The 19,947-nt window shown below is 33.8% G+C and overlaps 6 protein-coding genes across 14 annotated transcripts in view; 3 read left to right on the forward strand and 3 right to left on the reverse strand.

The window, feature by feature from the left end:
- The window catches only part of Usp (retinoid X receptor ultraspiracle), a 74,119-nt gene extending 71,505 nt beyond the window's left edge, over nucleotides 1-2,614 (reverse strand). Inside the window, exon 1 of one of the 2 annotated variants that reach the window (XM_070296289.1) lies at nucleotides 2,230-2,614. In XM_070296289.1, coding sequence (XP_070152390.1) covers nucleotides 2,230-2,248 — 19 coding nt within the window. In that variant the 5' untranslated portion in view covers nucleotides 2,249-2,614. The remainder of the gene's footprint in view (nucleotides 1-2,229) is intronic. The other variant, XM_070296122.1, reaches the window with a different exon arrangement.
- LOC138933558 (integrator complex subunit 15) lies at nucleotides 833-4,673 on the forward strand. 4 transcript variants are annotated; one of them, XM_070296453.1, is made up of 5 exons: nucleotides 833-850; nucleotides 2,840-2,941; nucleotides 3,311-3,932; nucleotides 4,014-4,315; nucleotides 4,399-4,673. In XM_070296453.1, the coding sequence occupies exons 2-5, from the start codon at nucleotides 2,863-2,865 to the stop codon at nucleotides 4,485-4,487; spliced, it is 1,092 nt and encodes a 363-aa protein (XP_070152554.1). In that variant the 5' UTR covers nucleotides 833-850; nucleotides 2,840-2,862; the 3' UTR covers nucleotides 4,488-4,673. The 4 variants fall into 4 exon arrangements, with proteins under 4 accessions (XP_070152554.1, XP_070152500.1, XP_070152733.1 ...); XM_070296399.1 differs by lacking the exon at nucleotides 833-850 and having other exon boundaries at nucleotides 2,200-2,941; XM_070296632.1 differs by lacking the exons at nucleotides 833-850; nucleotides 2,840-2,941 and adding an exon at nucleotides 3,044-3,191.
- LOC138933739 (ribosomal RNA-processing protein 7 homolog A) lies at nucleotides 4,499-6,088 on the reverse strand. The gene is made up of 4 exons (XM_070296756.1): nucleotides 5,563-6,088; nucleotides 5,146-5,478; nucleotides 4,772-5,068; nucleotides 4,499-4,706 (listed from the first exon to the last, which is right to left on the reverse strand). The coding sequence occupies exons 1-4, from the start codon at nucleotides 5,600-5,602 to the stop codon at nucleotides 4,621-4,623; spliced, it is 756 nt and encodes a 251-aa protein (XP_070152857.1). The 5' UTR covers nucleotides 5,603-6,088; the 3' UTR covers nucleotides 4,499-4,620.
- Nucleotides 6,089-7,567: 1,479 nt separating this feature from the next.
- On the reverse strand, nucleotides 7,568-11,571 carry Alr (Evr1_Alr domain-containing protein Alr). 5 transcript variants are annotated; one of them, XR_011447061.1, is made up of 4 exons: nucleotides 11,163-11,571; nucleotides 10,634-10,936; nucleotides 9,933-10,131; nucleotides 9,705-9,792 (listed from the first exon to the last, which is right to left on the reverse strand). XR_011447061.1 is itself a non-coding variant. In XM_070297245.1 (3 exons), exons 1-3 carry the CDS (start codon nucleotides 11,244-11,246, stop codon nucleotides 7,970-7,972), a joined length of 456 nt encoding a protein of 151 aa, XP_070153346.1. In that variant the 5' UTR covers nucleotides 11,247-11,571; the 3' UTR covers nucleotides 7,568-7,969. The 5 variants fall into 5 exon arrangements, 4 of the variants coding, with proteins under 4 accessions (XP_070153346.1, XP_070153206.1, XP_070153433.1 ...); XM_070297245.1 differs by lacking the exons at nucleotides 9,705-9,792; nucleotides 9,933-10,131 and adding an exon at nucleotides 7,568-8,038; XM_070297105.1 differs by having other exon boundaries at nucleotides 9,700-10,131.
- LOC138933814 (transmembrane protein 145) lies at nucleotides 7,709-10,282 on the forward strand. The gene is made up of 4 exons (XM_070296872.1): nucleotides 7,709-7,892; nucleotides 8,461-8,884; nucleotides 8,963-9,552; nucleotides 9,678-10,282. The coding sequence occupies exons 1-4, from the start codon at nucleotides 7,746-7,748 to the stop codon at nucleotides 9,945-9,947; spliced, it is 1,431 nt and encodes a 476-aa protein (XP_070152973.1). The 5' UTR covers nucleotides 7,709-7,745; the 3' UTR covers nucleotides 9,948-10,282.
- A 430-nt stretch (nucleotides 11,572-12,001) lies between the features above and the next one.
- On the forward strand, nucleotides 12,002-17,492 carry LOC138937732 (ATP-dependent RNA helicase DHX30). The gene is made up of 14 exons (XM_070304277.1): nucleotides 12,002-12,065; nucleotides 12,393-12,521; nucleotides 12,687-12,798; nucleotides 12,892-12,969; nucleotides 13,052-13,124; nucleotides 13,429-13,814; nucleotides 13,908-14,107; nucleotides 14,203-15,222; nucleotides 15,387-15,728; nucleotides 15,846-16,090; nucleotides 16,217-16,436; nucleotides 16,518-16,707; nucleotides 16,799-16,872; nucleotides 17,002-17,492. Exons 2-14 carry the CDS (start codon nucleotides 12,472-12,474, stop codon nucleotides 17,207-17,209), a joined length of 3,198 nt encoding a protein of 1,065 aa, XP_070160378.1. The 5' UTR covers nucleotides 12,002-12,065; nucleotides 12,393-12,471; the 3' UTR covers nucleotides 17,210-17,492.
- Nucleotides 17,493-19,947: the final 2,455 nt, after the last annotated feature.

Genomic DNA, 19,947 nt, shown 5'->3' on the forward strand with positions numbered 1-19,947 from the left:
GTATATGTATATAGTGTCATTCCCATCTCCATGAATACGGGATATTCTTCTCTAAACTTTGAAAATCTTTTTTCCTTCCCATCGTTATTTCCTGACCGACAAAAATATATAGGGTATCTTGCACAAATATCGACGAATTTATTTCAGAAATTTCTAAAATATTTTTCTAAAATATTTTAAAAAGTCTTTTCCAAGACAATATTCAAAAGCATTCTTTCACGAATGTTATTTCCTTTTTTCCTACATACGTATCTGCTTAACTCGAGCGTGTATTAATTCACGCGAGAATCATCTTTTACAAGTTAAACCGCATGAGGATTATCTCAAAAGACGGACTCGGTCGTACTCGCGAACGCGACATCTTGAAAAGCGAGAGAAAAGCGATATAAGAGACGACGCGACGGTACGGGAAAAAAAAAAAAAGGAGAAAGAAAAAAAGAGCGGCGAGAAAAAGGAACGAGGAGTCGCGGCCGTGATCTCGCGGAGACCGGAATGAATGCAGAAAGGTCGGCGCGGTTGGGTCGCACACACAACCAACCACACGCGACCATACTTAGAAATGCGCGATCTTACTTGCTCGCGAGTTTATTGCATCGCGCTTTCCCTAGCGAAAATCGAAACACTTATCAGCTCTCAATTTTTTATATTATGCGAGATTTGACGCGCTAAATAATGGCAGTTAAAATCGCGGAGCCATTCGAGTGATACGAATCCGCCGTTCATAAGAAAAAAAAAAAAAAAAAAAAGAAAAGCTCGATTAATTGGCCATCGAATGCGCGTAAACAAAAACATCAAATTGGAATAAATTATGCGCCGAGTCGACAATCGATGCAAAAAATGCATGAATAATGTAAGTAAATCATCAAAATATTAATTGTTTAGTCGACTCTATATTTATTTTTTCATTGATCGATCAAAACGCTAGTTTTATTCATTCAAGCAATTTTATTTTTAACGATACAAGGTGGATGTTTATCTTGAATCTTATACTTTGTAAAAACTTTTGACGAAAAGTACTCCGATAATTAAACTTTCTATATAATTCGGCTCGTAACATTCACATATACTCGTAAGTCACATTCAACGTATGAAATAAATAAAAGAATTTTTTTATTCTAATTAGATGTATCTCGAGACGCACCTTATCCTATATGTATACGGAGAGAGGTTTCATAGTATAATGATAAATAATAAAATATTATTTTCAACCTTTTTGTCATGGCATCCGTTTTTTTCACGCGAAACGTCATTCCGGCAAAAGTGAAAAGTCCTCGTTTCGATTCACGGTCGAAGGACTGGATCGGGGCGATGGCGCTACCGGGAGGGTTGCGCGACGACGACGACGATGACGACGACGACGCGGGAGGGTTAATTCGCGATGACTTGAGGTAGGGCGCGCACGAGCGGTCGGCAGGTGTCGCCACGTCGCGACGTGGCACGACGCACGACATGACACGCGGTCGCCAGGCCAGCCGTACTCGGTCAGGCGATAATAATCCTCACGTGTGCGCGCCCACCGTTGTCAGACGACATCGTGACTCCGATTCATCGTGCGCTACCCTGGCCCCTCCTCCCCTATGTAGGTTAAAGACACGCAGTTACGGTCGCACGCGATATGATTGCGCGACGTGGAACACTCTCGTGATATTATCGTGGTACCTCAACGCCGAGGAAATGTCGGCGGGATCGTCTGGGATTTCTTCCACCACGTGCCTACGAGCGATCATCCGCAGGATGATGCCCCCAAAATGTATCTCGCGTACTCTCCATCTTCGTCGGAAGCGCGAGCGAGCGAGCGAGATATGAATAGTCGCGCGGGGGACGCGGGAGGGACTGTACGCGGGACGCGATCCGCGTACAGTCGGCGCCAAAAGCGCGCCGCGTGACATAGATTCGATCGCGGCGGCAATTTTTCCGGCGACCCCGAGACGCCGACGATAATCCATCGTCACGACATTCGGGTGAATCGCCTCGACCACGGATGCGTACGACGATGACGATGACGATGACGATGACGATGACGATGACGACGACGACGACGACGGCGAAAATCGCGCTGTCGTCGCGAGCGAACGCGGTCACTGAACCAGTTCCGTTTCGACCCTGACACTGCCATTGCCCCCCCGGGGGGCGGGGGGGGGGAGGGGGGCGTCGCGCGATTTGTGTCATAGTCACAATATTGTCGCCGTTTCTCACGCGGGACTTTAGGATCCTCTCGAGCGAACTTACCTCTCTCGGAGGACTCCATCGTCGCGCTCCTGGGGATGCTGCGCTGCAGACTCCCGGGGCTAGACGAGGCTCGAAACGGGGGATCTCGCCACTGGCGGGCGTGTGACACGTGGAGAGGAGGACCCGTTCTTGGCTCACGTCGGTCAGCTCGAAAATTCTCACCACAGTATAAACATGGCCGGCCGCGCTCTCGACCGCACGGCTCCCTGGCCTGTCACGATCCGCGGCGCGAGGGGGGTCGTTGAACCTCTTACCGCGGCTGCGAGACGGCGTCGCGGAAGGGCACCGGCCGCGCGAATTCTTTCTCGGGGGGCCTGCGGGGAAAAAAACGCCGTTGCACCGTAGGCTCCGGTGGGCGCGACCTAAAAATAGATCGCGGATTTCGGCGGATTGTTTTGACTAATAATGCGCTTCGCAACCTACTCGCTGGTGGCGCCACTGGGCGGCGAAGCCGAGCTACGCTCGCGCCCCCGCGACGCGCTCGCGTTCTCATCTGTCATCTGTCATGCGATGCACATGTGCACATGATATACCTATGTAAGAATCTATATATAAACATCTCTTCTCTGTCGAGAAAAAGCGAACGGAAATTGAATAATTTCTTGTATAGCTCGCAATTATATTTGCATTATAATGACCGGGAATGATGTCAAGCAGACTCTCAGAAAGCTGGATTTTCCTTATTGCGCCAGGGAAGCTCTATGCAGAATCGGTATGAATAGCATAGGTTATCTCGATAATAATAATATCAGGGGGGGGGGGGCTCGATTCTTAAATTCATTCGCAAGAGAAATGTATGCGCACATTCTGTTCTTACAGAAAAATTGCAAGTTGATTGGCTATTGCATGGCTTTTAGTCAATCAACTTGTAGATTTCTCATAAGAATGGAATTTGCGTATACATTTCTCTTGCGAATGAATTCAAGAATCTGGCTCCAGTGCACAGAAACTGTAACTAAATCGTACAGATCTATTATAAATAAATTATATTACAAATAATTCAATAAATAATATTATAAATAATATATAACTGTGTTATTTATTCGCATTGTTACTCTTTCTTTTTCTTTTTTTATTCAAGAAATACTCTGCTGCAGACCTGGTAAGCAAGTCGATCTACAAATGGACTTGATATCGGAATTTGTGTTTGGAGAGATAGAGAAACGAAAGAAACGTAACATGACCATGGCGATACAAGAATTGCAGCTGATAGAGATTATGAGCGACTTCTTCCAAAGTCCAGGTGGCACGCCAGCGGTACGCAATGCTCTCTTTCTTTCGCTTTTCCCAGCTGACAGTCCCAGGTATAAGACTTTAGGTAATCTAGTATCTTTGGCGATTGCCACGCAAAACAAAGCAGTCCTGAATGCAGCTGGCATCTGGATGCAACAATTGGGCTCCACCTCGCTGCAAAGTGTGGGATTGGCGAGGCATATACTCAACGACTATTTTATACTTACGCCAAAATCCATTGATAAGCTGAAACAACTACCTGTACTCGTACCACACTTCACCGCAAACTTATTAACAGCGATAGGTGAGGTTTATGAAGATAAAGATCCACCTATGGAGCTGCTCAGATTGGTAGGCGAATGGATCGATGAGAATCCAAGTTTACTATTGACTCCCTTAATGGACAATCCAGCATTGCCCACTGGTGGGATTCCAATGACACCGATAACACCTATAGCAGGCCTGTTTAGGTATTTTGTGTACTGTAATTTTTTAAATACAATAAATGATAAATAAAAACGTTTAATGTCAAATTATTTCTTTTCTCATAGGTGGTGCATATTGAGTCCTCTGCGTCATGACGCCGCGGAGAATACGGAGGGTCAACAAGAGACGCGAAAATTTCATTCAAAGGTTCAACAGTTGCTCATGGATTCGGTATTGCGTCTGAATAACAGCGGTAGCAACAAGCACGCGATATCAGCGCAGCATTTGGCGTCTACTACTCGTTTATTAACGACGAACTTGCAGAATCGCGCAAACGTAGACACAGCTTCGCGTGATTTAGCCATGGAACGACTCGCGCAAGCCGTCAGTGCGGCCATGTCTACGAACTGTATTTATGGAAATAAACGTATATCTTTTATATATATATATATATATATATAAAAATAGATATATATTAACGCTTTATTATATATCTAACATTTGTTACAGAAGAGCTATTGGCGCTTTTGCAACCATTGTCGTATCAACATTTTTTAATCGAATGGACATTACAAACTTATGCAACTAAAGCAACTTGAGACACCATAATGACAATGTGTTATTTCGTAGATATGGTAATAATTACTGTTTGTATATAAAAAAAATGCGATTTTATTAGACTTAATTATACATTAATATTTAACTATTGTACAATAATATTTAATTTTTAGCCTAAAATGGCTTGAATGTCCGCTTTAATTTTAATTCCTGCAGTCTTTTCTTATCCAATTCAAACTTCTTTCGTAATTCTGTTAAATCTAAAAGTATCGAATAAATTGGATATGTCTCCAAAAGAAATCTTGTGATTTGAAGTTATACTTACTCTGCTTCTTTGCCTCGCGAATTTGGAAAGTATAGAAATTAACTAATTGTTTCTTTTTCTTGCGTTGTTCTTCCTTTTGTTGCACCTTGCCAATAGTAGATTCTTTCCGAGATGGTGCAAATTGTCCTCTTTTCTTTCCACCTGCTATGGTTACCCAGCCATCATCGTCCTCTTCTGCAATTTGTTCTTTCGCAATGCGATCCTCTATCTGTTTGTCATACAAAGTTAAATATTCCTCAATTTCTTTTTTTGTTATTTCCTCGTCGCACAAAGAATCATTGTATTCTTTGCACCATCCTGTTTGAAAAAAATTAAACAAATAATTAGAAGAGATATAAAATTACTATTACAATATAAAATAAAATACAACTTACTTTTTAATCCTGTGAGGCATTTATTTTCATCATTATTCAATGTGATGACGCTATCTTCTGACAGTTCCATCGCCTTATCCAAGGAAGATTCTTCTTTAAAAACAATATATGCAGTTTTGAATCCTTTTGCTTTCGAAAATGTAATTAAATTTACATCTCCACAAAGCTTAGTGAATGCATGTTTCAAACAATCAGTGGTTGCATATGGTGGAACATTTAATACAAAGAGAGTTTGATTCCTGGGATATTCAGGTTCTTGATTTCTTACAGAGTGTTCCTTAAAAAACAGCTGATGCTTATCCGAACTGTCTGCATCGAAGCGAATCCATAATGCTATAATCCAAAATAAGTTTATTTTGAATATAATCTAATATATATATTTCAATTATGTACACATAGAACAATGATATAACTTACTTTTAAAACCTTTTGTATTTTGTGTATTAATAGTTTTCATGTTTAGATTCTCTCTCTTACAATGTATTTTTATCAAAATTTACAGCGAGTGTATCCAACTAAGCATTTATCGAGTCTTTATTTATCATTTTTTTTTATATTATGCTATCTATATTTTGGCAATAAATTTATACACTCTAAACGCTTCTAGTAGAATGAAAACGAATAAGGTTATACAGACACATGGGGGACATAAACATCGATTCGAGAGATTTCGAGAGGTTTTCTGTTCTGTAGCTGAACTTTTTGCACTCTTTCTTTTTTCCTCTCTTTCACTGCAACTTTTAAGGTGCCTTTACATGGCAGCATCAAGCATCGAGCGTCGAGTGTTAAGCGTCTGCGCAGAATATTGTTGCCCAGAATTATATTTATTTCGTTTATTTTATTATATAACAGATATGTGTGTGTGCGTGTTATTATTATCAATCAAAAATATATTATAAAACGTTACTACTCTGGCAGCGTAAATTAAAATAAAATAAAAATACAAATGCAACAAGAGATTTTGGATGGTTGAAATATTCAAATAAATAAGACACAAAAAGGGATTCACAAAATGATACAATTTGAAAAACTATTGTTAAAAGTAGGAAATGATTTAAAGGAGCCTGTATGTTATAAATACGCAGAAAAAAAAATTATGAACATCCCTTAATTCTTGATTATTAGATTCTAATATTCTACTAGGGGATAGTAACGTTTTATATATATCTTGTTTAATAATAATACCTATTGTGTATAATGTAAATAAATATCAATTTTCAGTATTAGTAATGTGTATCAGAATATAATTTCTTTTATCTCGACCGAATTCATATTAGATTAGCAGCAAGAAGCTGGAATCTATATATCTCATTCAGACTCCTGCGCAATGATTTCTGTGCAGACGCAGACGCTCGACGCTCAATGCTCGATGCTGTCATATCTATCTATCTATCTAGTGTTTCAGGTTTCAGACATTCTGCGCATGTGTTTTTGAATAATGATAAACAATGAAAGATAAGGATAAATTGAGAATAGAGAATTTCGCGGGAAAAAATATATAAAAAATCCTTTAATATATAAAAAAATTAATTTTTGAAATTTAACCATACGCATACATCTTACTACTAATTTATTTTACATCTTATTAAAATATATTTTTTTAATAACTATAATTAGTTTTAAAGAGTAATACAAGTCGAATCTTTCCAAATAAATATTAACATCCGTCTGTTCTAAAATAGTTGAGAAATCTTTTAAATTTAATTTCTCCTTTGCTTGCATGTTATTCGCCGTTACTTTATGTAAAAATGCTAAATTTCTTGTGTGTAAATATATATATATATATACAGAGAGAGAGAGAGAGAGAGAGAGAGAGAGAGAGAGAGAAATTTTTAAATCAGTTTTATTTAAAATTTAAATTTTATTTAAAAAGATCAATATAATATGACATTATATTACGATAAATGAATTGTTTTATTTTTCCTTGCCGCGTCGCAAATAATCAATTCAAACTGGCGAGAAAATGACGCATTGCACATGCATAATACATGCAAGTGATACAAATGTCAGGGACATTCATTTAGCGCGCGTAATTGATTTAAAAGCGCAAGTACCATATATGTAACTCTTGCTTGTTGATCCAAAAATTTCTCGCTCTTTTGCTTTAACAGCATTTTTCTATCTTGCTTCTATTTTACATCCTTTACTTGCTTCTTTTTCCTTGCATCAGAATTCGAATCAATACCTATTTATTTTACATGTAAAAACTGCGATGAAATAAAAGAGGATTAACATACAAGCAAGCCCAAGATTTTTTTAGGGGATTCTATTATTCCAATTGCATTTTGCTGAATTAAAGTAATAGAGATATATATTTGAATATATTGGAAAGAGAAAAGGAGAGAAAATAGAGAGATTAAAGAAAAATAGGAAAAGTACAAAACTAAAAAAAAAAAATAAATAAATAAATAAATAAATAAAAAGCATATAACATTTTAAACGCGTCCTTTTTATGTGATAAAAATTTTGCAAACGCTGGCCTGTTTTTGCGCAAACAATCAAATCGATGCTCGTTATACAAGTCGTATGGCACCGAGAAATATTGATCAAGGTGCTTGCCCGACCGCTGACAGTGCGCGTCCGTAACGATCACGGTAGTTATGTGCGGAGGAATTGTCGCACGAGGGTCGCACACTCGAAATTCGAAACTGGCCTTTTTACTGTTACTCTTCTCGATCGCGCATCTGCCGTTGCTGCGACAACACGTCGATGCCAAGATACTCCGTGGCAATTTGGTGACACGCGAGGTAATTGCGTATATTAATAACAGAAATTGATTTACAAGCGGAGAACGCGCGATTTTATAACGTGAATAAACTTCGATCTATCCTCCTAGGGAAGCAGCTTTAAGATGGTCGATACTATCGCGCGCAAAGAGAATCATCAGTTGCAACTGAAAGAAGACTCAATAAATTTTCATTAGATTTTTATGCGATTTAATATAAAATACGCGAAAACTAATCACCGAATATTTAATGGTATTTTTTTTTTTTTTTTTTTTTTTATAATACAGTTTGGGGAATATTGTGTTGAAAATCAAAAGCAGAGCAAATCAAAACTCTATAATTTATATATTTTATATGCATACATTTTACTATGTATTACAAAAAGATCTTTAAATGCAGTGAAAGAAACAATATAAAAATTATTTTTATAATTATTGTTACTGCATGATTAATATTGTACAATATATAGGCAATAATATTGATTGATACAAAAACCAGTTTTATACTGTTATTGTTTTTTTAATAAAATAAGCTTTAACGATTAAAAATTTATGGCACACGATAGATAATGGAAATGACATATTTTCAGAATTGGGCATTCGTCGCGAGATTCTGTTTTCTAACGGAACGCGGTACTTTCCGATATCACTTTCAATTAGGAGGGGAGGAATGCGATTTGAATCTGTTACTCTACTATGATGGACCTCATCAATGGCCCACCGTCTATCCTTCCAACAAAACGTGTCGAGAAAAGGAGAGTATTCTTAATATCGATTACGGTCAAATAATACCCTTGAACACGTCGTTACACTTGTCCGGATGCTTGGAAAGCGACAACGGTATAGTTCGATGCGACAGTCAGAGGAAATTCATCTCGGCACGGCCGAGATGGTGGTTCATAGCTTTAGCCGACTGTTCTTCCAAGACAGGTTTGAACGTCACGTACTGGATATCGTTGACTAACGCGCCGATCGGCACATTCTGGAAGGAACACTTCTCCGCGGATGAATTCTGCAAGTAATTTAACTTTCACGACAGTCGACGAGACTCGGAGTAGCGTTCCTTAATCGTGACCGTTCTTTCATTTGCAGACATACTGCCGCTGCTGATAACGACCGCTTGTATCTACGTGATAGTCACGACGCTTAGTTTCTACGTAGCGTTACAACTACGCTCCAGGAGGTTGCTGCATATATCCTACAAACTGTTTATAATTTCCGTGTTGTGTCAGTTATTGGGCCTGTTGTGCGAGATTTACAGTTATGTCAATCTCGGTTTGAGAGGAGTGCTAGCCGAGAAGGCTCATTTGTTGGGCCAGCTCTCAGAAGCGTGCTCCGAGACTCTGTACACGGTGCTTATGTTGCTGCTTGCACTCGGCTACACAATTACCAAGAGTGTCCTTACGTCATCCCAAGTCCGATGGCTCATACTGTTTACCAGTATTACTGCCGTTTGTCAAATGTCGCTGTACATATGTCAATCTGAAATATTCGATCCCGGATTGGTGCTGTATATTTACGAATCGCCACCGGGCTACGGATTAATAGTATTGAAATTGATCGCCTGGTTCGTGTTTGTCACTCGTTGTTTCAAGACCATCAGGAAGCTGAAGACAAAGCTTCATTTCTACTTTTCGCTGATTATGTTGGGATCAACATGGTTCCTCTGTCATCCGCTAACGGTATATTCATACATCAAGTTTTATTTTAATCAAGTAATTTCTAAATACTTGTATGCATATGTGTCCTATCTGAACAAAATATTTTATATTTTATAAAAATATGTTATGTATTTCTTTGTCTATAGATATTGACCATCACTTTATTTGTGGATCAATGGGTGAGAGAGAGTGTCGCCAAAGGAAGTTCCCTTTGCATTGTCTTCTTGGGTCACATAACGTTTTTATATGTAACGCGACCATCTGTGAACAATAAACGTTTTCCATTCCACATTAGGACATTCCAAGTCGTGCCCATAGGTGGTCATGGACAAGATCACAGTTATGAGCCTGGTTCTCAAACTGCAGTCACGGCATTTACTATCACACGGACACCGGCTTACCTTAATCAATCATGATGGAAAAAAAATAGTAGATAGGAAAGCGCCACCATTGGCAGAATGCACTCTTATTGCAGTGACTATCGAAGAAGAGCATTTTTTGTGATATCAGTATATTTTTTTACCATACATAGCGCGATATGATGCGCGGTAATGTCAATGGCGTTTTTGCATTGAATCCTATCAAAATGGATATCCTAATCTAGATAATCGAATAATGTTAATAACAATACTGATTTTTTTGCCACTATATTGGCTAAAATTTCCATATAAACAATTTCGAATCTGTATATAAGACTTTTATCTTATCTTCTCACAAATATATTTATAATAAAGTACATGATGCAATTTCAGATACTTTTTTATTTTAATACAGTGAAAAATGATTTATCACATCTTTTCAGGAAAAAAGATGGAAAAATTTTTGAAAAAGAACATGTATTGTTACCAATTTTCATTTTTTACATTTTTTATATGTACATATTATGTAATTGAATTTGAGGCCAATAGATTGTGTTGAATATGTAAAAAGATATTAATAATTATCTATACAATAATCCATATTTATATTCAGGTCCCATTGTACATTTGAAAATTACTATTGTTACTTATTATCAATCACAAGAGCCGTCCAGCCAGCCATCTCTCCACCTTTGATTCACTAATTTACAATCAAATTCTGGTTTTCCAAGTTTCTTATTTACCTCGTTATGGATTCTGCATAGCCATTGACTCAATTTTTCCTGCGAACTAGTCTCTGGCGGTGTGCGTTTTAATTGTTCCTGCAGATCATCCGCACATATGTTGCAAGGATAAAATTTGGAAAATATATGAAAGAAATTCTTCATTTCAGCCTTCTGTTTTTCATTCGGTTTATCGGGATAATATGCAGCCATACTGTGTAGAAGGGCCCAAGACTTTGAACCTAATTCATCTTTGTCTAAAGGGCAATTATCTCGAGTAATATTACTGGTAACTGGAGTTTGGTCTTGTTTTTTTTGTGCTTCCTACATCAAATGCAATTTTTTAAATCATAATTACATCATGACACAATTATAATTGCATTATAAAATGATTATAATTGTATAACATAATTCTTACAAAATAATAAAAAATATAAAACATCTAAAAAAAAATAAAAGTAGGAATTTCTGCATAGAATATGATGACACAAGATCAGATTATTGAGCGTGAATGAATATTAACAAATTATTTTACAAATTGTTGGTTCACCTTTTTCGAGTCATAGGCTTCTTTCTCACGTTTCGTCCAGGTCTTAAAGTCCTGACAAGCACGACACGGCTTTTCATTTGACATTTTCTAGCACTTTATACGTATGTATGTGAAGATCCTCAATATGTCACCGTAAACAGTTTAACGTAATTCTTATACGCAGCATAACCTCTCTTTTCTCTCTTACAGTTATAAGATTGGTATCGAAAGTTTTTTTAATCTTTGCACATATTCGGTAAAATTATTCATAATGTAGTCAAAATGAAACGGATTTACGATAGTTAAAAGCATGTCTTTGTAATACTAAAAATTTGATAAGACACTGCCGCTTTTATAGCGGCTGTGGGCTACTCCATTCCATGATGTAATCCAGTGATGCGATATCGTCGTTCATCATCCGTCGAAGGTCGAAGGTCGATCGTCAATCCGTCATCACTGGCCGCATTCAGCAGAGAAAACCGCTTGTTAGTAGCAATCGAATGTGATTGGTTCTTATTTTTAGAATCAACGAATCAACGTCGAATGTTAACAAGACGATAACTGAGTGCTTTCTCTATTGAGAACGCGGCCACTGATGTAATCTAACCTACCCTAAACTGATCTAACCAATTCCAACCTAAGATTCTACAGGGTGATGCGCAAAAATATTTCATCAATAAGAATGTTATTATAGTTATTAATAAAAAAAGAATACAATAAATAATACATATATTTATATATCTCGCATATAAAATTTTATTCATAGATATTGTTTCTCTGTTCTTCCAACAATGAATATGTAATCCTTGAATTTTTACGACTGATAAATTTCTTGCCATTGGCGCTAAAATCAGATTGCTTGCTTACGCATCACATCGTATATTTCACGCAACTTTTGTTACGAGAATATCATTCAACCTGCAGGTTAGAGTACTGTGTATAAAACCGGTAGTTTTTCTTTTTTTTAAATAATGCATGTCAATTATTTTATGTGAATAAAAATACTTTTATGGTATTTTTTTGTAACCCATAAATGCTGTTCTAAACGTTCGGAATCGTTCCATTAATTTTTATTACGGGAGATAAATGTGTTCGTATTTAACCTAAAAGAAACTTTGTGACCATGTGAATTGAAAGTTTATTCGACAATCGAAACATGAATCTTTAACTTTTCACATTATTTTTCTTAAATTAAGCATCATTTGCCCCAACATTGAATACCGATCTGAAATATATAATTTTCTTTTTCAGAAAAAAACGCGAGTTTAATACATATACATATATAAAATTATATAAATTATATATATATACGTATAGTATAACAAAGGAAATGTCAGGAACGTTTTTAATACTTGCTGGACAAAGATCAGCATATAAATGGTATGTAATACAATGACTATTTATAGTTATTTTAGACTACAGTATTCAGCTTTATCCATCAACATTACTAATTTATTAGCGCTTTTAATTAGTAACTAAACTGGATGAATAATCTTTATGTGTAAATATAAATTTTTGAATAATGATTACTATTTTGTTATATAGGCTTAAGCATTGTCGTGTATCGTATTTATATAAGGATGTGATTAAAGACTCACATGTTCATAGTGCAGTACAATATTGTATTTCTGTGAAGGATAAAGACAATTTATCTAAGGTACATTTAAAGACATAACTTTGTACAAATAGTTGTAAAGATAATATTTTTAAATAAGAAAAAATTACTTGTTTCAATGTTTTAATATTCTAGATAAACGACTTTACAAAATATGAAGATGTAGCAAATACAAACAATTCACATTCAAATATTAAATTGGAAGAGAAAAAGGTATATAATCCATTATAGTAGGATTTTTATTATATATTAAAAGTAATTAAATTTGTTGAGGTACAAAAATTTGAATTTGCAGCAAACTTACGATAAATTAGAAGAAAATTATGATAAACTTGGACATCAACAATGTAATAAGGAATCCTTAAAAAGTATGTACAAAGAATTTTTATGTTTAAAATAAAATGATTGTTTCTAGAATTTAATATATACATATATATAAATAAAAATTAAATTATGAAAGCAGAGCATTTGTAATTTAAATGGCATAAACAATGTAGAATTATATTTTGCTAATAAAAGCATATATTATTTCAAGTATATGATATTTTTGTGGAATATGTGGATAAAATTTTAAAAGTAAATTTATAGAAATATATATCTTATATAATTTATTTATAGCTATATATATGTTTGTTAACTTAATTTGTTTAATGAAATGATTGAAAATTTTAGGATTGGAACGGTTGTATCCAGATCCAAAATCTTCTCTAATATCCATTTACACAATAATCAGTCATGAATTTAATGACAAAACAGTACTAACTTCACGTGTTGTGGAAGTAACTGTCAAGAAATCTAAATTATGGGAAAGTATTTTGGACATCAAATGGCCAGAACCTATGTCTTTTAAAAGTATTGGTAAAACCAAAGGAGTAGCTTTTAAGAATGCAGCTTTCAAGTGTTTACAATGGCTAGAAATGAATGGCAAATTGAAAAATGGTAAACCTATCATTTATGATAACACGGATATGAAGAAAATGCAATTAAAATCTGTTGACTTAAGTCTCACCTCTGAACTTTTGCACAAGATGACAGACTTGATCGAAACTTATGAAACGGTAACATTCTTTATTACAATTTTTAATGTATGAATAAATCACTATAATTTGTGTAATATTTGAGAATTTTATTATATATTATGTAATATTCAGAAAATACGGGACATGACAACATCGGAAAATGCCTCCAATAATGTTACATACAATCTACTACATCAGAATACGTCTCACCATCATCCAATTCTTGGAGAAGCAAATTACACAAATACTCATGATCGCAATAAAATATTGAGACATAGATTATTTGAAAGACGTACTGATGAAGCTGTTAATCTACCAATAATCGAATTTAGGTATAGCAAATACACAATTTATTTTATATTTATGTGCATGTACAATATTTGATATGTGTAATTTCTAAGATTATTTATTTTATTATATATTTTAGAGATGAAATTCTCTCTAAGTTAGAAAACAATCAGGTTTTATTGATAGAAGGTGACACTGGTTGCGGCAAAACTACTCAAGTTCCTCAGTTTATTATCGATAATTTTGCATGGAGTGGGAATGCTACTGATTGTAATATATTAGTATCGCAACCACGTAGAATCTCGGCGATTTCTCTTGCGGATCGTATCGCACATGAAAGAGGAGAGAAAGTGGGAGATGTTGTGGGTTTTCAAGTGAGATTGGAACAAGTATTGCCAAGGGAACTTGGTGGAATACTCTTTTGTACTACAGGTATACTGCTGAAAAAATTACAGAGCAATCCTGGTTTAGAAGGATGTTCGCATGTTATTTTGGACGAGGCGCACGAACGTCACATCGATACTGACATGCTAATGATTCTACTCAAGAGAGCCCTAAAAACAAATCCTAATTTAAAAGTCCTGATTATGTCGGCGACTATAAACGCGCACATGTTTCAACAATACTTCAATTGTCCTGCTGTTAAAGTACCTGGTAGATTATATCCTGTAAAAATGCATTTCCTAGAGGATATCGAGAGTCTACCAAATATCCGAAAATATCGACAGTATGGTTATTATCGTTACAAGAATGACGAAAATGAAAGGCTCTCAGTTGATTACGAAAAAATGGTACAGATTATAAAATGGATCTCTGAAAATAAATCACCCGGTGCTATTCTGTGCTTCTTACCTGGATGGAATGAAATTACACAAGTGCAGAATATGCTAGAATCTTTTCCGCTTGAAAAGGAAAAACAACTGATCTTGCCGATCCATTCCAAAGTATCGCATGCCGCGCAGCGCAAGATTTTCGAACATACATCCGCAGATACACGGAAGATTATTTTGGCTACAGACATTGCTGAAACTGGCATCACTGTTAGTGACGTGGTTTACGTTATAGATTCTGCCATACGAAGGGAATCACGATGGGATAATGATAAAGATTTACTGTGTATAAGCAGTCGCTGGGTTTCTCAAGCAAATATTCATCAGAGGTAATTATAAAGAATAAGTAAATATACATTGCATTGTAATAAAATGATTTGCATATCTGAACGAAGAAACAAATGTGTCTTTATAATTGAAGTTTTTATCTATATAAAAAATAACATTTTAAAAATATGATTTATATCAAAATAATAATTTTTTTTTGATGCAGAAAAGGAAGAGCCGGGCGAGTTAAACCTGGTGAAAGTTATCATATAATTACAAAAACAGAATATACAAAATTGGAGCCGCATCCGCTGCCACAAGTGTTGTGCAATCCTCTGGAAAAAGTAGTTCTCGACACTAAAACGTATACGAACGAAAAGGCGGATGAATTTTTGAGTGGCTTGTTGGAACCGCCTAGTCCAGTTTCAATACAGAAGGCGGTAAAGAATTTAATAGATCTCGGAGTTTTGGATGACGAGGAGAATCTTACAGCATTGGGTAAACGAATGGCGTTATTCCCGATGCATCCTAAATTTAGTAAAGCATTGGTATATTCCTCTATTTTCAAGTAAGTTTAAATAATAATATATTCTTTGTATGTGTATGGTCATTGCGTGCCAGAGTCACATTATCTTTCTATGTTAGCTTTCCATATTAATAGTGAATAATTTTTGTTTTATAATAGCTGCATACATCCTATTGTAACAATAGCTAGTGCATTCTCCGGTGAAAATAATCTCTTTTATGGTGTACTGGATCACAAATCCGAAATCAGGGAAAATAAAAAATTATACCATCCATCCAGTGACCATATTGCATTGGCATGGATATATAAGCAATGGTTCAAACACTATACCACAAGTTCACATTTAATACTAAAGTTCTGTAAACAAATGAGACTTCGGCAGAACAGAATGGAAGTCTTAAGTCGTAAGTAATAGCTCCATAAATTACAACTTTCTACTTAATGATTGCTGTTTGAGTCTATACAATTCAATATTTTAATCTATATATTGATGAATCTGTTTTAAATTGCCTAAAATCACAATTTTGCAGAGATACGAAATACATTTATTCAACAGCTGATTCAAAGCCGTTTATTGAACAAAAATAAAACATATTTTGATAATTTTGATAATATAATGAATAAATATGAGGATAATGACGAACTAGTACGAGCTCTGTTATATTCTGCTACACAGCAATTGATAGAACATAAAGACATGGGATTCAAAAATGGAATCCTGAGAAAGGGCGTTAACGAACTCCGAACTCAGTAAGCAAATTCTATGTAACTGCAAATTTAAATTGAAAAGGCGAGTTGTAGTAATCTCACTAATCAGTTTTATTTCTACAGGGGTCGTGCTATAACTGTTATTTCGGGAGAAAGTGTTAATTATAAGCGAAAAGTTTGGCCGTCTTCTTATTTGACATATTTTAATGGTGCGCATTGCGAAATGAGACGAGGTACAGTGGTTCGTGAAACAAGCATGGTATCACCTCTGTCAATATTACTTTTTAGTCAGGGAAAAACTCAATGTTACAAGGTAATTAAATAATTGTACAATGAAATGCTATGTGTGCGCGCGCGTGTGTATAATTAATAATACACGATTTATAATTTATTTTCGATTTCAGCAAAATGATGGCAGAATAGAAATTGTAATTAAGATTAATCCGCAATATACTTTAAGATTTTCTTGTGACAATGAGTGAGTATTGATATATATATCTGTATTTTTTCTTTAGTACAATATGTATGTGTTTGTGTAACTCAATTCGTTTAAATTTTTTATTTTTTTCTAAAATTCTTATTACATCTTGTATTTGTTTTTTTCTAGAACTGCGAATGTGCTCCTACAATTCAAAAATATTATGTGGTCATTAGTACAATACTCATTGGAGAAGCAAGGAGTTGTTGAATACAATGATCTTAATTCAAAGCAAATATTTGGATATAAAGATGATTTACTCGAAACCCTTTCAGAAATTCTGCACGTGTCGTCTAAGTCCATAGAAGATGTAGATGAAAAAATATCTACAGCTTAAATGTATATAATATGATACATTGTATATAATAATAATAATAATTCTGAAGTTTTAAGTAACGCTATCTTTATTGATATAGTTATTTTAACTTATCATGTATTCTTGTTATATATATGTATAAAAATATGTTGGAAACAGTAATATTTACAAAAATATAAAAGATAAATAGTATTAAGACAAGCAATTGCTAAAAACTTATACTGGATTCTTTTGTTTCAAAGTTAATTTAATTTAAAATTCATTCTTATACATTTATATATATAAATTGCGTAATTGAAGTTGTCGATCCCAACACATACATGTATAATTAAAGAGGTTTCAACATATGTGATATATTTGTTTTTTTTTTTACTCACTCTTTCACTGTAACGTGGTCAAATGGCAAGTATAGATGGTAAGAAAATAAAGTAAAAGAGAACTTAATATTAGAGAAGTAAAAGAATGCTTATACCTTCAAGATAGTTCAAGTATCTCTTGTTTGTTACATGTATATAAGTCTGAATACAATATGTAATATTTATAAGAGGGTTTGTATCGCTAGGCTAGAGATTGTTAAGCTTTTGTAAGAATCAGAAGAATATGGTCAGGCAAAAGATGACATTAACATTTCAAGAATAATGATTGTAAAACAAAGATAACATATCATATGTATTGTTCATTATAGGAATTATGAAGAATATGAAGAAAACATTTTTACACATTTTAACAGTAATTATGTATATTTAATTAGACATTCTGCATCTTGTTCCCATTAACAATTTTTATTATAAATATTAAGAATTTGTTACAAACATATATATATGTACAATCACAATGTGTGATGATTTTTGTAACTAAGATAACAACGTCGTTTCAATTAAATAGTATGAGATATTCAACAATATAATCATATAATACGATCGAAAAAATCGGGACATATATTTTTTGATATTCATGAATACGTAGCTTTCTCGAATGTCTCTTTGATTAAACATATTTTATTTTGTGCGAAGCGATTTTTTTAACGCACCCGAAACCTACCGACACCAGCTTACCCACGCCTCCAAAATGCTCGAGCTATTATCAAAATTTGTTCCCATGAAATCTCTTTTATGCTACATTACGATCGCTCGTGAGTATTTGAATATTAGTGTACAGAACTCGGTTCTCGAATATCTATGTAAGCTTTAAAAAAATTAATAAATAATAATCATTAATAAAATTGATATATATATAGGAATACACATATTTTTTATTCGTAACTCAGGAAATGTTGGCATCGTGCACATTTCATTGTGAATTCTAAATCATAACAAATATGTATATATGTATATGTATATATAACACGTGTACATATACATCATTTTTATTAGATTTAAACAGTATATAATAAATTAATTTATAGTCAAAATTCAGGAAACAAATAAACTAATATAATATTCTTTTTATTGAATGTTCTGGAACTCTCGAAAATATTTACGATCGTAACGGCATATTTGTATAAATATATCATATATATATATATATATATATATATATATATATATGTTATTTTTATATTCTATATAAAATATATTTTTTATATTGAAACAGTATTATGTCTTGCGCTTCATGCACTTCATGCGCAAAATGATATTTAATAGCTTATATATATATATATAAATACATTTATAACAATATATATTAAAATCTATCTTGAATATTTACATTTGGCAGGTACATGGAAGCGTGCGCTTCTGATATTACAACAATTTTATTAAAATATACAGAAATATATATTAATTTTTAATTTATTAATTTAATATATTAATTTAATATAATCATTAAATATATAAAACTTAAAAAAAAAAAATAATTACAAACATAAAAATATCTAACTTCGTAAAAAAAATATTGTTTTTAATTTATGTAAAATTATTTTTGATATTAACGACAAATATATATTTAAATACAAGATTTGTCAATGAACGAAAAGTACGAAATTTTAACACATTCGCTTCGAGTGATTTTGTAACATATAAAAAGACAACATATTTCGTCTCCCGAAGCCAATGTGTGTATGTGTATGTTAAATTAATAAATTATATCGTATAAAATATAGAGTTCCTGTATAGTGTTACACATGATTTTCTTTTCATCTGTGTATTGGCTATTCGTCGATAAAGAGAAGATAAAATATCAGTCATATATGTATTGTAAACATTTCCTAAAAAGTGTAATAATAACAGTTTTGATAGAGAAAGAGAGCGGAAACAATAACAATAATTTTCATAGCAATTAGCAATAATGTGTATTATCTGGAAAATATATATATACGATATTAATACCTTTTTGGCAAGATATCATTACTCCTTGCTTATTTACATTGCTTATTCTTCTATATTACCGTTTTCGAAAGAACAAATCTTTTTCTTAAAACATATCACGAAAAAATATAATGTTTATTCTCAAAATATATTTATAATAAAAAAATATGTCTTATTAATTAATTATTTAATTTTTGTGCTATCATTACTCTTGTAGAAGATATCTTTGCATATTTTGTCAATATTCATTTTACTTCAGAATAATTCTATTCTATCGTATCAGTGTATCCATATGAAATATACTTACTTAATTTATGATTTGTGCAGTTTTTTTCATTACGGACTAATATTGCACTTCCGGCCGATAATGCATCTAGCATATCGATTTTCGATTACTATAACTGCGATAATTTCGATAGCAAGAATTGCAGTCTGCTTTAAAAAAGAATACGT

This window comes from Polyergus mexicanus, unplaced genomic scaffold (assembly GCF_030449975.1).
Source record: "Polyergus mexicanus isolate NDT 795.1 unplaced genomic scaffold, iyPolMexi1.0 SCAF_1, whole genome shotgun sequence".
Lineage (NCBI taxonomy): Eukaryota > Metazoa > Arthropoda > Insecta > Hymenoptera > Formicidae > Polyergus > Polyergus mexicanus.